General features: G+C 37.1%; 1 protein-coding gene across 1 annotated transcript; it reads right to left on the bottom strand.

The window, feature by feature from the left end:
• Positions 1-1,049: 1,049 nt before the first annotated feature.
• Positions 1,050-14,891, bottom strand: LOC121729630 (phosphoglycerate kinase). The gene is made up of 10 exons (XM_042118200.1): positions 14,750-14,891; positions 14,454-14,657; positions 13,685-13,911; positions 9,864-9,981; positions 9,511-9,649; positions 8,786-8,920; positions 7,921-8,042; positions 4,693-4,793; positions 4,111-4,209; positions 1,050-1,276 (listed from the first exon to the last, which is right to left on the bottom strand). Exons 1-10 carry the CDS (start codon positions 14,809-14,811, stop codon positions 1,236-1,238), a joined length of 1,248 nt encoding a protein of 415 aa, XP_041974134.1. The 5' UTR covers positions 14,812-14,891; the 3' UTR covers positions 1,050-1,235.
• Positions 14,892-17,819: the final 2,928 nt, after the last annotated feature.

Consider the following 17,819-nt stretch of genomic DNA (forward strand, 5'->3'; position numbering starts at 1 on the left):
CACGTGCTTCTCGTTCAAAACGCTGGCGGCAAGTGAGCGGGAGAGCTGAATGTAAACACTTACTCGCGCTCGCGCTGCCCGTCCTTTGACTTCCGCCCGAAAAACCGACACTCGAGGGAGCGCCGGGCAATGGCAGCGGCATTAGCAATGGCAGCGCGAGTCACCTATTTATACAGTGTGCAACAAAAATAAGTGATAATACTTTAGGGTGTGTACGTGTTCCTTGTAGAGAGTTCACTGTAAAAGTAGCAGCGGTGAAAGACGAATTTCTTTTTTTCACTTTTGTATGGGCAAGGGCCCGAGCGTCACGAGTTTCCCCATACAAAAGTGAAAAAAAATTTTGGTCTTTCAGCGCTCCTACTTTCACAGTGTCCTCTCTACAAGGAACACGTACACACCCTAAAGTATTATCACTTATTTTTGTTACACACTGTATATTCACGCTGCCCACTTCCCTGTCCAACAGGGCTGAGTGTAAATGTCGTAAATGAAACCGGCCACCGTCACCGAGACCGGTGTGGGGAGTATTATTGTTATTATTATTTAGTATGGATACATCGCTTTTGCATCATAACATGATCGTCGTCGATTGTGCAGTGTGCACTCTACAGACTGCTCCGCGATCATGGTAGCAATGGTAATATTGGTTATCCATCATAGCCAGTGGCGGGACAAGATCTAAATATTATGTAGGCAAGACATCTTTTGCGAAGCCCCCTGATAGATGACGCAAAAGAACCTATCCTCACTTTCTCTTTCTTAGATTTTTATCAATCATAACTTTGTCAAAATTGCTAGCCGGATTCTTTATTGCTAGATATGAGTAATTATATATTGTATATAATATTTTGCGTATTTTTTCAGCGTTGCGGCCTTCGAGGCGCGACTCGCGAGGCCCCTTCAACCGCGAGGCTGTAGGCGGTGGCCCACATCGCCCACGCCTTACGCCGCCTCTAATCATAGGCCATAGCCCAATGCAACGTGAAGAAAGGCCTACAAACTCTATTACTTAAAAATTAGGTATGACTAGGTGTTAAACACACATTATAATATTTATTTCGTTTATTAAAAACATCGAATATTATAACACTCGTTCAACGTCTACATACAAATATCTCTAAGATATTTCTCATGCATTTTATATTATATTATTTTTTATTCGACTTGAAATCTCATTTCATAATATTATGTTTACTACAGGTGTATAATTTAATATTTTTTTTAAATAAATATTTTTAAGCGTCGGACAACGCAGCGACACCAGGCAACACTTTTCCTGAAACAAAGAAAAAAGAAGATTAGCGACTAATTATACAGGGTGTAACAAAACTTAGGGTGGGTTGCACCAACTTACTTTAACTATAACTGTAACTTTAACTATAACTTTAACTACAATGCAAAATGTCAAATATTTGGTTAAAGTTAAAAATGGACGCCATCAAGACGCCATATTTAACCATAACCATAACGCTCGACAAGGCTTTAAATGCACATGGCGAAAAAAGGAACTAACGCTGTCATCATACAAAAACGCCATTTTTGCCAGCATCGTCTTCGTCATCGTTATCGTCAAAGTTAAGGTTGAAGTTAAATTAGCCTTAACTATAACCATAACATTGACCATAACTTTAACTTTAACCACGCCTCTGGTGCAACCCAACCTAAGTGATAAATGATAGTACTTTAGTGTGTAAAACTAAGTGATAATACTTTAGGGTGTGTACGGGAAGCTACATTTTTTTCCCCACTCCCACACCCACCGGCCCCGGCCTGCCAGCACGCAGATTATCAGAAAGGATTGTTCAGGGAAGGAGCTAACGCAGTTTTAATACTGCAACTGAAGCTAAATTGAATTGACATAAACGGCTATAGTACACCGACGCTGCGAACTGCGAAACAGCGGTGAACCGATTTACTGTCTCACCCGCCACACGAGTCACGACAATGGCTTATATTGCATCTCGCTCTATTCCTGTTTCACAGATTTTTCGCGATCGGTTCGCAGTTCGCAGCGTCCGCGTCGGTGTACTAGAGGCGTAAACATTCAAAAGCGCTAGCGAATACATGAACTTGGGTCAAAAAAAGTACTTAGTGTTAATATGACGTCACTCGGCGAACGTCAATCGTGCAATGCGCTATGCAGATCGCATGACGCTGCACGCCAGAGTTCTAGGTCATTTGCGAAAATTCATTTATAATTGGATACAAATTAAAACTTTTCTGGTCAATGTCCTTGGATCCAGTCGTGGTAAAAATCCTGATCAAATGTTTTCTAACGCGTTCTTTACACATTATATGAAAGAGAAGGCGTAACTTTTAGTCGCATTATTACCCCTAGACGATCACGACAATGGCTTATATTGCATCTCGCTCTATTCCTGTTTCACAGATTTTTCGCGTTCGGTTCGCAGTTCGCAGCGTCCGCGTCGGTGTACTAGAGACGTAAACATTCAAAAGCGCTAGCGAATACATGAACTTGGGTCAAAAAAAGTAGTGTTAATATGACATCACTCGGCGAACGTCAATCGTGCAATGCGCTATGCAGATCGCATGACGCTGCACGCCAGAGTTCTAGGTCATTTGCGAAAATTCATTTATAATTGGATACAAATTAAAACTTTTCTGGTCAATGTCCTTGGATCCAGCCGTGGTAAAAATCCTGATCAAATGTTTTCTAACGCGTTCTTTACACATTATATGAAAGAGAAGGCGTAACTTTTAGTCGCATTATTACCCCTAGACGATCAATTTTATTGCCCAATATTATTGTGCAATATTATTGACGGCCTAGGCCCTAGGGTTAATATTGAACGCACCAACCTTTCAATCTCATTGTCAAATAAATTGTTCAATGATATTGCACAATAAAATTGATCGTCTAGGGGCCCACTTAGAGATATAGCTGTGATTGGTGAGGCCTTTATTATATGGCGGTCTTGTTAACATTGCATGACGTCACTGACTATAATACATCTCCCTCCTCTATAGGAAACAGCATCAATGGTTTGCGTCGCTCTTGTGACGTTATTGACCACTTTGTCGTTGTGTCAAGGAAATAAATACATATCTGCCGTTTCAACGTGCGTAAGTTACCCAATCTTAGGGGCCCCACGAAGGCAAGCTACGCTTCTGATGCAACATTATGAAGAGGTAGCTTAGCTAGCTTTTCAATCTAGTTATTAAGCCGGCGCCAGACATGTGATCAAATACGCAAATTCGCCAAGTGTGGCACTGACATTTGCCTATTTGTGGAAAGTTTGCTCAAACTTGGAAGCCCATGTCTGGCGCCGGCTTTACAGTACGTCCTACGGAATATTATAGATAATAGATACATTTTCCAAAATATTTTATTTCGTCAAAGGTTTTGAGCCTTCTAATTATTATTATTATTTATTCGTGATCCTCAGCAAAATCTCCACCAAAATTATAGGCCGCAAGGGCACCGGCATATGCGTCGCTGACTTTAAACTTGTAAAGTCATAATTCGATAGGCAATTTCATAAAACAACCGTTTCAAACACGGTAAGTGGTCCGTCTTACATAATGTAGCGAATTTCCGTGCTGTGCTGCGGGGCTGTGCATTATGAAATGATGGTGTTCAAACTGTGTCACGGTCATACGCTACCTTTCAGCCACAAGAAACAGCTAATTAGAGAGCCAAATTTGAATTACTTTGAACCAATTTCAAATAATAACTGTTTTAAAATAGTTTAACCCATTAATTGTGATGGTCGGTTTAATATTGCCATGTAAGTTGTAACATATTTTATAATTTGTATGTACGCCATAAACTTAATCATTAAGTTATATTAGTACATTATAATGTTATAACAAAATTAAGGAATGCTGCGCAGAAAGTCATAAAAATAGGATACTTATTCTTTAAACTTATTGAGCACGGTCCCTTTTAAGCGGCATTGTAAAACAATTTTTACGAATGCGTTGCGATGTGTGTATGCATTGTAAAGTAGCGTAAAGGTCTTCTCCACTTTACTAGATAAACATGCACATTTATCAATCCTTATTCCCCCCCCCCCCCCTTATCAATCCTTATCCCCCCCCCCCCCCCCTCACGCACGCACGCGCACACACACACAGTACAAGACGTACCTTCGAGCAGCTCGAGCGAGGCGCCGCCGCCGGTGGAGACGTGCGACACCTTGTCCTCCGTGCACCACTTCGCGCAGCACGTCGCCGTGTCACCGCCGCCTACACGTACGAAATAAGTCATCAAATGTTTCAAAATTTAGGATAGGCTACGACGCACTTACACTCAACTAAGCTTAATAGTACGGGAGCCCTCAACACACAACTACAAAAATCAGCTCGTTAGGGTTCCGTTATAGGGTTCTGTAATCAACAAAACTTGGTTGACTACTGAACCCTAAAACGGAACCCTAACAAGAGATTTTTTGTATATTGATGGGTTAGGTTAGCTCACAAAAAATTAGCTTGATAGTAATAAAAATGTTCTTGGGCTCCCGTACTATAATAGTTAAAACATACAAAAAATCGGCGTCATTTTTAAGGACTTAAATATCAAAATGAAGGCTAAATCTTAAATAAACGCAACCATCTACATATATTTACAAATCACTTTCACAACCTACCTTCTGTTTGTCTGTCTCCTATAAGAACAGGCTAAGACAGACATACAGAAGATGTATAATACCTTATACCAATGAGACTTACCGATGATGGTGATGGTACCCTTGGCGGTGGCGGCGACAACGGCGTCCATGAGGGCGCGGGTGCCGCTAGAGAACTTCTCAAACTCGAACACACCCGCCGGTCTGTATAATAACAAGTTGGGAGTCATCAATATAATCTTATATCTTTAAACGAGCAATTCTTGTATAATATATGTATATATATAATTGGAATTAAATTTAGGAAAGGAAAGGGTTTCGGGGGCGATAAATCGATCTAGCTAGGAATCATTTTTAGAAAATGTCATTTTATTCGTGTTCTATCGAATACCGAGCTAAGCTCGGTTAAACTGCTAGTATTACATAACAGAGCAAGAGTAAGAGGTAGGGAATTTACCAAATGTGATGGAAAATGTAAAAGAGATGCTAAAAAGCGTAATATAAGAGTTAGTACTTCAAAATCTTTTTTTTTCTGATTTGGTACATACCTATTTTAGCTTTGTCTATCAAAACTAGATATTATACATTATCAAGTTTTATCTATAACACATTGATTCAGTTACAATAGGATAACCATTCACTTTACAAAAAAAAAAAACAATTTTATATAACCGTTCCGCGCGGCTTCGCCCGCGTAAATTAGATATTTCACAGAAAAATTAGTCCACAAAAAAGTCTATGATCCTTCACGTGGTCTACTTCTTATCTGATCCAAATAACAGAAAAAATGCTCTAGTAGTTCGTGAGAAAAATTTCCCCCATTTTTTCCATATTTTCCTCTATTTCTTCGCTCTTATTAGTTTAAGCGTGATAAAATATAGCCTATAGCCTTCCTCGATAACTGGGCTATCTAACACTGAAAGAATTTTTTAAATCGGACCAGTAGTTCCTGAGCGTTCAAATAAGCCCTTCAAAATAATTTCCCCCATTTTTTTCACATTTTCCTCTATTTCCTCGCTCCTATTAGTCTTAGCGTGATAAAATATAGCCTTTAACCTTTATCTATAACTGGGCTATCTAACACTGAAAGAATTTTTCAAATCGGAGCAGTAGTTCCTGAGATTAGTGCGTTTAAATAAGCCCTTTTAAATAATTTCCCCCCGTTTTTTCCACATTTTCCTCTATTTCTTCGCTCCTAGAGTTGAGACTGGCTTTTTATTCCAAAACTGATTATGGTAACACTGTCATTAACGTCAGTGTCTATAGCATCTGTTGTTTATGTGTCAAAGTGAAAAATATTTCTGTGGTTTACGTGATTTTTTAATTTAAGCGTGACGAAAACTTTGAAAAGAGATTTGCGAATACTGCTTTTAGCTATGATTAGTAAATACGAACAAAAAAGAAGTGAAAAGGATGCAATTTTTAAACAAAAACAAGATTGTTTACATGAAATATCCCAGTGCATTGGTAAGTACAGGTAAAAGATTTTGATACTTTCAATTACAATTAATTAAAATCATTATTATTTATCATTGAATATATTGTTTTGCAGGTCACATGAATGATGCAAAGGATTCAGTTATGCAAGTTAAAATATCAAGCATAAATAAATTAAATGAGATATTATGTTCCAAGAAGAGTGTTTAAAGACAAAATCAGTTCCCTGATGAGATTTCTTCTTAGACCGGTAAGACCCTAACGTTACAAAAAAAATACCTGAAAGCAACCTTGTTATTGAATGCTAACTTTATTTATGAACATATTTTCCGATGTCAGTGTTTGTACCCTAAAAAGGATTAAAAAAGAAGGTCACATAAATAAAGGCGTGTGGAGTTTGGCTGGGAGGTGCTAATGCATCCGCCGTATAGTCCTGACCTTGCACCTTCAGATTTCTACCTGTTTCAATCGCTGCAGGATTCCGTCAGGCAGTGTCAGGTTGACATCACAAGAGGACTGCCAAAACCACTTGTTGCAGTTTTTTCATCAGAAGCCCCAAATTTTTATAGCAGTGGGATCGTGTCCCTGCCAACAAGATGGCAAAAAGTTGTGAAACAAAATGACACCTATATATTTTAGTCAATTGTAAATAAACTTTTCCGCAACCTTTGATTTTCTGTGTTGTTTTTTCATCTCCCCTTAATCCTTGGTTTTTAATCAATTTGCAAGGGGGGGTTATTAATTTCAGGCATGTACAAGTATGTATTAAATAAACATATTTGAGTATAATTAATACAATCTATGATGCTTGCGAGTAATAATATAAGTACTTAATATAGGAAATTATTTAACATTTTAATTAAATTATATTTAAACTTAGTGACAATTTAGTTTAAGAAAATGAAGATAATTGTTTGGTTAAATTATATTTTGTAATATATTTCATGATGTACTTACGGTAAGTGTTAAATAAGAAGTTTTAATACTCCGACAAAAACATGCAAGAGTTTTCGTCAAAAACAAAACACAATGAAATGTATTGCAAAATAAAATTTAAGTAAACAACAACAATAAACTTACTCTTGAAATGAGTTATCCAAACTAAAATATATATATAATATTATTGTCATAAATAATCAAGTATCAAAACTATAATTCCGACTATAGACAAGGTTGCCTGGATACGTAGATTTTTTTAATTTGCCGCCTTTTTTCAGTCTCATCTTTCGCTAGCCAGACCTTATTAGTCTTAGCGTGATAAAATATAGCCTATAGCCTTCGTCGATAAATGGAATATCTAACACTGAAAGAATTTTTCAAATCGGACCAGTAGTTCCTGAGATTAGCGCGTTCAAACAAACAAAGAAACAAACAAACAAACTAACAAACTCTTCCGCTTTATAATATTAGTATAGATTAGCTGTCCCGGCAAACGTTTCTTTGCCATATAAAGTATTTCGGCCGTATTATTTTATTGAAGTGACTAAATAAGTATGTCACCATGGCAACGTCCATCGCCTTCCCGTCGCACAAACAATGGTCGCCGTCAGTCTCGAGATGTGATAATTTACTATTATTTATTCAACAAATGCACTTATCAATATAAAAAGTACCCAGTAGCCGATTCTCAGACCCACTGAATATGCATATAAAATTTGGTGAAAATCAGTAAAGCCGTTTCGGAGGAGTACGCGGCCTAACATTGTGACACGAGAATTTTATATATAAGATTATAAACAATTCATCAACGGTGGAGTAGGTGTTGATCATACTTAAAAATAGCCATGTCCAAAAAAATTTTAAGTAATCTCGCGCGTAACATAAGTCACTGAAGACATTTATCGTTATGACTTTTTTTTCATTATAATCACATCCTGTCTTTTATAAAACATACCCATTCCACACGATGACCTTAGCTCTCGTGATGGGCTCGGCGAAGAGTGCCTGGGATTTGGGACCGACGTCCAGTCCCATCCAGCCGTCTGGGATACCACTGTCCACCTCAGCGGTACTAACCTGGATACAATTTGAGATAAACCTTAATAGGAAAACCAGATTTGCAAAGTTGTAAGTAAATAAAAATAATAATCATATTATAATAAGACTCGCATTTCAAGTCAATGACACTTTATGACATAGGCCCACAGACATAGATCAAGATAGATACTGCATGTCGCTCCATTTGTATGAAAACGAGCGTGCCACTTTTTTACTACCTACTGTGACGTACCGATGATAAGAAACGTGTCCATTATCAAGGCCAACGTTTCTATTTGAATTTCTACAGCTCAATACGACACTTTTAGGCATTTAGGCATTTTTAAAACTCCGATTCACGTCCGCTTCCAATAGCAGACTAAAGAACATACTTTCGAAAGACGTGCATTGCTCGTCGTTTGGGAACGCTTTATGGCACACGAAGTACATACACATGCGGTATCTATCTTGATCTACGTCTGTGCATAGGCCACAGGTTTCATGTTGCTCTACACCACTACAAAGCAGCAGCGGCATGGGTCGCTAGAGTAGACCAGTGATACTCAAGCTTTTTTTATACAGGCCACAAACATGTCGTTTTGAGTATAGCTGGTCTAGACCGATGTCGGTAGAAAATAAAAGCAATAGCGTAGATGTCATAAAGTTGCATTTTATTTGAATTTTTTCGGTAGCGGCAAACGACACATCGTGTCGTTCGGAACGGCACCAGGGTTTTGCAATAGGCCTACATTATAAATATATTAGTGATTATTTGAAAATACCTGTGCATTTTCATCGAATTTGTCGCCCAGAACAAAGTCTACTGGCAGGTGAATTTTAACATTATTCTTTGCGGCCTTTTCTAATAATTTACCGACTATCTTGGCGCCCTCAGCATCGTACAGCGAATTTCCGATCTGAAATAAAATAAATTATTACATTTACAGAAATAAATCAATCATAATTATAAATTCATCCTTACTTCCTTCCTTATGTTATTAACATGTAAGTGTATAATATTATCAGCCGGGCTAAAGTGGTAGCTTTGGAGAATCATATTATGAATCATAATATGATTAATTTTTTTAAATTGCAAAATGCAAGTCTGCTTGCAATTCATGTCTTCTTCTTCTTTTTGAAAATGGCTCCTTGGTGAGTTGCCAATGTCAGAGTGATTCATGGCGAGACTCTGTGTTGAAGAAGGTCTAATGACTAAACAAGACCTTCTTCAACACAGAGTCTCGTAATTCATACCTATTTGACATTTGTCAGTTTGACAGTTTTCACAATTCATTTGCTGAATTGATTGAGAGGAATTGCTAAATGTGACCAATTTAGCCCCGCAGTTCTCTCTTTTCACACTCTTTATACTCAAAATTCTGAATTGATTTTAAAGAAATTTGGTAAGGAAATAGTTTGTCTCACTGGAAATACACCGGATATAGTATAGTTTTTAAATACTTTAAAACCCAGGAAAACAGACAATATAATTTTTATCTGAGCTTACCGCCATGCCTTTGCTCTCTTTAAGGAAGGTGTAAGCCATGCCTCCACCAATGATCATTTCATTAACTTTATCTAATAGATTTTCAATCAATTGAATTTTGTCTGCCACCTTAGCACCACCAAGAATAGCCAGGAAAGGCCTAGAATAATGAATTCATATTATTTTACATATGAGAACCAAATTACAACAAAAATATATTAAAATATAATAACAATGTTAACCATTGTTAGCATTAATGTCCTTGAAATTAGTTACTCTTTTAGGCCACAAAATAATGGAAAACATAAAATAGGCTTAATTAATTTGCTAGTATATTTTTAAGTAAAAAAAAACAAAAATACAACTTTATTTACCTCTCTGGCTCGTGAAGGGCTTTGGCAAAGTACTGTAATTCTTTTTTAAGCAAGAAGCCACTGGCTCTTTGTTCAAACCCTTCACCCATCATGGAACTGTGTGCTCTGTGTGCTGTGCCTGTAACAAACAAAAAATATAAACAGACGGACATACTATAATCTCCTATTTGGAAGTTGGTTAAAAATAGTGTCTTTTTCTTCTTTAGTGCCTTTTCGCATCAACTTATTAGGCATTCATCTATGACTTACCAAAACATTAAGAGCAGGTACACATTGGGCGTTTTCACAGCAGGTACACATCAGCGCGCGTTACTGACGCACTTGCATGAGTATGCTTCAATAGAATCCAGGGTTCTCAAAACGCGCGTTAGCAAAGCGCGTGCTTTAAAACGCCCAATGTGTAACTGCTCTTAAAGTACAGACAGAAATCATGTTAATAAAAACTATTGCCTGCCTATGAAGAATCTATGAAGTTATATTTTATGGTTGCCTGGAAGAGACTACTTCCAGCAGTAAGGCCGCCAATTCAAACTATTTCTGTTTTTGTAACTAGTGTAAATTTATGTGTTTTATTTTTGTTTCAATAAAGAGTTTTTTATTTATTTATTTTAAATTTATTAATCTTCCTATGAAGGAAAATAATTCATAGGCAGATCCCACCTACAATATTTAGTAGGGTTAGAAAAATTTAATGTTAGTTGTAAATTAGTGACCGACCGAACTTTCGGTTTCGGTTTCGGCCAGTTTCGGCCAAAAAATCTAGTTTCGGCCATAGTTTCGGTTTCGGCCAAAATATAGCCGAAACTTTCGGCCGCGTCGAAACTCATGCGTCGTTCGGTAAACTTCGCAGTTAACTCGTGCTTGCTTGCTGAGGCTCCGGCTCAGTTCGCCACATCTATTTAATCGTGATTTGGGATTATGTTTTCGAGATTAGTCCTAAATCAAAAATTAGAACTTCGTTTTATTTTTATTAAATTGTCTAAACTTATTGTTATCGAAATTATATTATTGAATTTTATTTCTACGACAAACGCAGGCTTATATAATATACATAACTATTGGCAAATTACGTGCTATTTTAACAATGTTTACCAAACAAACGATTTAGTAAATGCTATGATAAATTGATTATAATATTGTGTATGAACTTTATTTACTTAAGAATTTTGTTTAACTGTGAGATTGTAGGATATATTAGGATATATCTTGCGAGATTTAGTGACGCCTACTGCAAGTTTGCTTAGTAATTTCATTTTGAACTTCGGCGCGGTCGTGACCATGTTTCCCATAAAAATAGTATACTGCAATTGATTTTGTTTTCAGTAGTACGCCGTTAATGTCTAAGGGAGGTTTTCACCAATCACACAACTTTGTTTTATAAAACTTAGTTCTCATTAAACGCGTACGGGGATGTAAATCTCGTTTTGTTTCAACTGGATTTCATAATCTTAATCACGATTAATAAATCAAAGGTTAGGTGACGTCTCGCGATGATTTTACATGGTTTTATCATTTTGGAGTCTAGTTACATTATTTTATCAACAAAAAAAGCAAGAAACGATACATAAGCTACCCAAACGCATCTATCAAAACTGTCATCTTGTCATTTTTTTCGTTTATGATTTTCGATTCGCCATGACACTACACCTTTTTTTTTGGGTCGGGAAATGCTATTATGCATCCCCGGCAGTGCTGGGGAGGACAACCGGGGTATGTGGGACTCGCTGCAACCGATGGATGGTAAGTGGCAGCTTACCCACTAAAACCCGACCGTGTTCCTTTCTGCGCCGGTACTGACAGATCCACGGGAAATGTGGCCACCGTAATTCTATCAGCGGGCGTCTGCCTGGTCGTTGGCAGACACGTCTATGTAGAGGCGTTTAGTTGCCCCCCAGGCCGAACAGAGACCCTACTAGGGCTCGTCTAGGCCATTTCTCTGCGTTTACGTCGCGATGCACTGGAACACATAGCGCATCGCGACCCGCTCGGGGGCTCTGTGCAATGGACATCGGCGTCCCCACACCGATGCCCCGATGCCCCGACCGAAACGTTCCGCCATAGCCTGGGAAGGCTATGGCGGAACGTTTCGGTCGTCATGGTTGACCCTACGTCGGCTTGGCCGGCTGCGTCTTCGGAGGTCGAGCGCCTCCCGCTCGCGTATGCGCTCGGCCTCCTCTTTGGCGGCCATTACTTGCTCAGCAAAGTCTTCGACCGCCTTCCATCCTTGATTGCTGCCCAGCATCGAGCGAATCAATGCTGGGAGCGAGGTGTCATATCCGATGGCGGCCGTGAGGGCCGCACGTTGTCCATTCCTTCTCATTTCTGAAGATTAAACTCATTTGCTGTAAATTTTGTTGGTGAAATGCAATTTGGTGCTATAAACGCGTTTAAATACGTTTAGAACAGATTTAGTGTAGACGAAACGCGTCCTATTTCTTAGGTGAAATTGCACCTAAATAAAATGACTTGAAATAATTTCTATTCTTGTTTCTTAGGGTAATCCTTCGTTGTAATACATTAAGGGGAATTTCACCAATCACACTTAAAACTTCGTTTTATTAAACTGAGTTCTCATTGAACAAAAAAACTAGGCCTTTACATCAGTTGTGAATGATTTATACAGTATTTTTCAGCGCGAAGTAACCACTCCTCAAAATACTGTAGTGCCTGGGACAAGATTTTTAAATGTCCGTATGGTTGCCCAAGCGCATACGGCATTCTCGCATCATAGTCGGCCTAGTCCAGAGGAAAGAACTAGTCAATACGTCTGGGACCAACTATGTGCGGGTTTCCTCACGATGTTTTCCTTCACCGTACGAGCGTCCGTATTATGTACTTGAGATCAGAAAATGTCTCATAGGTACACGCCTCCACCCGGGTTCGAACCTGCATCCTCTAGGAGTGCGAACCGAAGGTCTGCCCGTTAGGCCACGGACGCTCTTCATTGAACAATGAACGCGTTTATATGGCGACGTTAATCTCATTTTGTTTCAAATGATTAATAAATCTACGTTTACGTTACGTCACACGATGATTTTTTTATATTTTTATCATCTTGGAGCCTTGTCACGTTGTTTTATTAACAAAATAGCAAAAACGATAAATAAGTTCCCCAAACGCATCTGTGAAAACTGCCATCTTAACAAGTTTTTCGTTTATGTTTTTCGATCTGTCATGACACTACACTGACAGGACTTAAGTGTGTCTCATGAAGTTAAAATTCGAATATTGGGCGTTCAGAAGATAAAAATCGTATTTGCTGTGAACGAGTTTAGGTTATGTTAGTGAAATGCAATTGAGTGTTACAAACGTGTTTATATATTTAGAACCGGTTTAGTGTGCGCTAAGCGCGTTCAATTTCTTTGGTGAAATCGCACCTACTTGGAATCATATAAAAACGGAATATAGTACAAAAAAATATCTAGGGAACATAATTATTAGAGTCTAAGATTAAGTAGATAATAATATTTATTTTAAGAAATGTCACAAAAAGTAAAAAAATCAATACGATACTTTTTCTTTAGTTTAAAAAGTTTTAATTTATGTCAAAAATCAATAAATTTCAGTAAATAACCTTAATTTGAAATGCCTTACTCTAAGTTTCGGTATCAGCCGAAACTTAGAGTAAGGCCGAAAGTTCGGTTTCGGTTTCGGTTTCGGCTGAAAAAGCAGTTTTGGTCGGACACTATTGTAAATTAGCATGTCTGAGGGCATATTATTTAAATTAGCATATAATAGAAGTCTGTTCTTCATTGCCACGAGATTGATTTTTCTGATACTACAAAGTAATTGGTATTTAGTTCCGAGTTTTAAGGACTTACCAAAAGCATCATTGACATACAAATCACCCAACTTCCTCAAGCTTGCCCGGAAGGCTTTTACTTTCTCTGGGTCCGCCTTAACCTTGGCTCCCTTCTCATCAACACCCTTGCCTTCTTCCTCAACATGGAATCTGAGGTTCTCCAGCAGTATAATTGAGCCCGCTGGTGGATCGGCACAGGCCTGTTCTACTTCAGCTCCAACACAGTCAGAGAGGAATGTAACATCTCTGAAAATATAAGCAGCATATGATATTGAATGTATCATAACTTCTTGGTGGAAATTCATATTTCACAGTAATAATATACACTTTTCATTCACTTGTTCCACTTTTATTAATTTATTTTATTATAATTATGTTTCACACGACCGGTTTTGATAACCACACATCCTGATGATGATTTTTTTGAAACTGGTCGTGTGAAACATAATTGTAATGAAAATAAATTAATAAAAGTGGAAACAGGTGCATGAAAAGTGTATATTATTACTGTGATTTAAGCGGCAATTTAAATATATGTAAGTAGGAATTTTAAAACCTTTTGCGCTAGCTTTGCTGTAATGAAGGAAATGATTTTGCAATTGTTGGCCTAAGAAGCCAGCAAATGAGATATTTGTATTTGTTTTTAGTAAATACCTTACAAATATTTCAGTTTTACAAATTGTTTATGCTTTATAATGTTTTCCAACTAAATCAGTACTTTAACATGTTATTCTTTTTGAAAATGTACAGGAACTTCTAAAAATTTTATATGCTTTTGGATACTTTACTTGTTTAATAACTTCTTTAGCTCCTCGGCGACGGGTTTCATGGTGTACTTTAGGTTCGCCTGCCCATCCGGCCTTCCAAGGTGGGACATAAGCACCACCGACTTTGCCCCTTTATCCAAGGCATACTTTATGGTGTCTAGCGCCGCGACTATGCGCTGGTTATTTGTTATCTTCCCTTCTTTGAGAGGAACATTGAAATCAACTCTGGAAATAAAAGAAATGATAGATATTTACAAATTTTGAACAACCAACAAAAGGAACGTCAAGTCGATTGAGTTTACGACTTTTTTAATTACCTCATCAAGACACGCTTTCCTGATAAATTAAGAGCATCAATACTTAATTTATTGAGTGCCATATTAAACTTTTCTGGGCTAAATTAAACAATTTGTAACAATCGAATAAACCACAGAATTTGTTTTAACCTTGTCAAATGTCAAAAGGGTCAAATATGACGTCTGTCAAACGTTTTTTTTAATGCAGCAACTAGCAAGAAACTATAGTCTGTCAAATAAGATTTTAAATATTAATAATATTTTAAAGTATATATTGAGGAGCAAAACTGCCTTTTTATCCCGATAGGCGTCGCATCGTCGACTGACCTTAATTTCACATTAGAGCTGTCAAATCCAATACATTTTTTGTAAACAAGAGTATTATTTATCAATTTTCGTCAAAATGCCTCAATGTTGTGCTTTGAGTTTTAAAAACTGGAGATATTCATATATTTCCCAAAGACCCAAAGTGAAGAAAAAGTGGGGAAATGCCTTGTGAATAAAGAATTTCAAGGAAAGAATATGGCACGCTTAAGTTCACTTCATTTCACAGAAGATTATTATTTTGAAGGAAGTAAATAGGTACACAGGTAAGTTGTGAAATTATGATGTCTAGCCTAAGCCAAACTTATTAGAGTCTGGCCAACGAAAGCTGAACCAAGCATTTATTTCGACTGGCAACACTATTCTGCCAGTCGATAGTTTGCGGTTGCACGATTTTATGATCTTGATACTTGGTCATAATTATTATTTTATACTCTTATGATCTTTTAATTTTTCATACTAGACATGTTATTTATTTTAATAAATGGTATTTTTATTGAAAATCTTCACGAAGATTCGGATGAGAAAGTTTCCACCATACCATTGTGACCTAATTACCCATCGAATATTCTACTCTCTCGTTAATACCGATTAGACAAAAACACAAATAAAACACAATTATTTTACGTGCACTTTTTCCACTATATTCATTTATTATTATTACTAATTAGCTAAAAATTAGCTAAAAACACGACCGGTTTCGAAACAATTCTACTAGGCTTAGTTTTAGGCTTAGATAACAATATATTTTCTAAGTCAGTATAGGCTATAATTTATGTTAGACTTTTCTTTTATAGGTGCATAATTTTTTGCACATTGGAGTAATATAATATCTAGCATCAGCAGAAAATGATCTAAATCTATTATTCCTACTACATTATGTGATACCATATAAATAATTTTTAAATTTGCCGCGGTTCGCTTGGTTCAGCTTTCGTTGGCCAGACTCTATTTCCTAGACATGCCTCTTACAAACAAACCAATAACAAATTATAACATATATTTTCAGATGCTGAGCCATAAGAAACATTTTTAAGAAATACATACAGAGCTTCTGTTGTCTTACTGTTTATTAGCATAATTATGCAAGATCTATATGTGATTGACAAATAATGGGAATAGGCTATCTTATGACCAAGTGTCGAAGCAAATTCAAGACATGTTTGCTAATAGAAAAGTTACTGTAAGGATTCCGCAGCTTGTTGTACCACAGTTGCAGCAAGTACTAAAATGTGTTCATACCGAGAGGATTATAGGATTAACCAATAGCAAGTCAAATATTTTTTGTTTCATGTGTTGTAACTTTAGAGAATGTATTATGAAAATAAATAAAAGCTGATATCAATGATTGTTTGGTTTTATTACATTTAAATAATTTTTATACAATTATTTTTCAAAAACTGCTGGTTCAAGATAGTGGATGTAAGCCATGAATGACCATGACACAGACATATTGTTTGCACTTAGCAAATGCACCATTTCCTGCAGCGCATTCACAATAGCATTCCTCTACCCGTCTACACCTCCTTCTTGAGAGACTTTAATGTCTACTAAATACATCACTTTTGCAAGCTTTGCATATTCTTCTTACCAAATGTATAGTGTCCCATGAGTAAGGGGCGGTCAGAAGATGTCTAGATTTGTATAAAAGTTAGCCGTTGGTTCTGTGTTCAATCTGTAAAAAGATATATTTTAAGATCGTTAACACAAAGAAAACATAGAAAATCGCAACCACCCATTTGACACTTGTAGTCAATGAGTTTCTAAAATACTATTACGTGCTAGGGTTCGAGGATTTGGAGAGAAAGACCTGGTGACTCTCTTGAAGACTTTATTAACACTGCACTAAACACTAGGTCACAACACTTAGCACTAAGTCCAAACACAAATCACTAGGTCCAATCACTAAGCACTATCACTGTCCTAGGTCGTAGCCAAGTCGCAGGTTTCACTGGTTCACTCACTATTGATCGCTTGTTGTCGCTCCGAAATCGCCTTGATGAAAGCTCAAAAACGAACTGAACTGCCGAGCCTGCCTGCGGCTCTTTTTATATGGCGAGACGAATTCCAGAAATTTCCCGATTCACGTAAACAAGTAAACAACCGTGGGAAATTTCTAGGAGGCTCGGGCATGTACCACAATAAAACTGCCGTCCTTGCGATAAGTGCAGTAAGTTGAATTTAATTTAGACCTTATGGACTCAGTCATAAAGTCTAAATTCAAACACGCTAACAAAATAAAGGGTAAACACGTAAACAAACATTAGACCTTTCTAGAAGGTTCGAGTATGTACTTGCGCACCACGTGTCCGTATACCATGTACCGTAACAATACGTTACGTGTACGTACGTTTACTGTTACGTTAGTAACATAGAATATCATTGCTTGTAGTAAACAAAAGCCAGTCGCTGGTGGCTCCATCTGCTTCGAGCTTTTAGTTTGGCTCCTCATTCTGATTGAGTAGATTCTTTATAATATAATATTTTTTTAAGTAATTAATGTTTTATTATTATGTAAATTTTATATATTCTAGATAATAATTACCATTATTATTAATGATTTAATATTTTACTTAATAGGGTAAATGACCTAGGGTAGATTGGACAGTACTAGTCATTGAAATAAGGGTTCCGTTTTTTGCAATTTGGCTACGGAACCTTAAAAAGCACAAAAACACCATATTTATTAATGCTGCTTTAAAAACTGACTGTTTTTCTTTAAAAACAGGCGTTCTTTTACTTTAAAAACAGAAATTTTTAAAGCAAC

This window comes from Aricia agestis, chromosome 8, assembly GCF_905147365.1.
Source record: "Aricia agestis chromosome 8, ilAriAges1.1, whole genome shotgun sequence".
NCBI classification, from domain to species: Eukaryota; Metazoa; Arthropoda; class Insecta; order Lepidoptera; family Lycaenidae; genus Aricia; species Aricia agestis.

What these genes read in the sequence shown, in the direction of transcription:
- LOC121729630 (XM_042118200.1), bottom strand. Translation starts at nt 14,811, where the DNA reads ATGGCACTCAATAAATTAAGTATTGATGCTCTTAATTTATCAGGAAAG. An exon ending in CTAAAGAAGTTATTAAACAA is followed by an intron (nt 13,912 to 14,453) that starts GTAAAGTATCCA and finishes TTATATTTTCAG; the next exon opens with AGATGTTACATTCCTCTCTG. An exon ending in AATTCGATGAAAATGCACAG is followed by an intron (nt 8,043 to 8,785) that starts GTATTTTCAAAT and finishes AATTGTATCCAG; the next exon opens with GTTAGTACCGCTGAGGTGGA.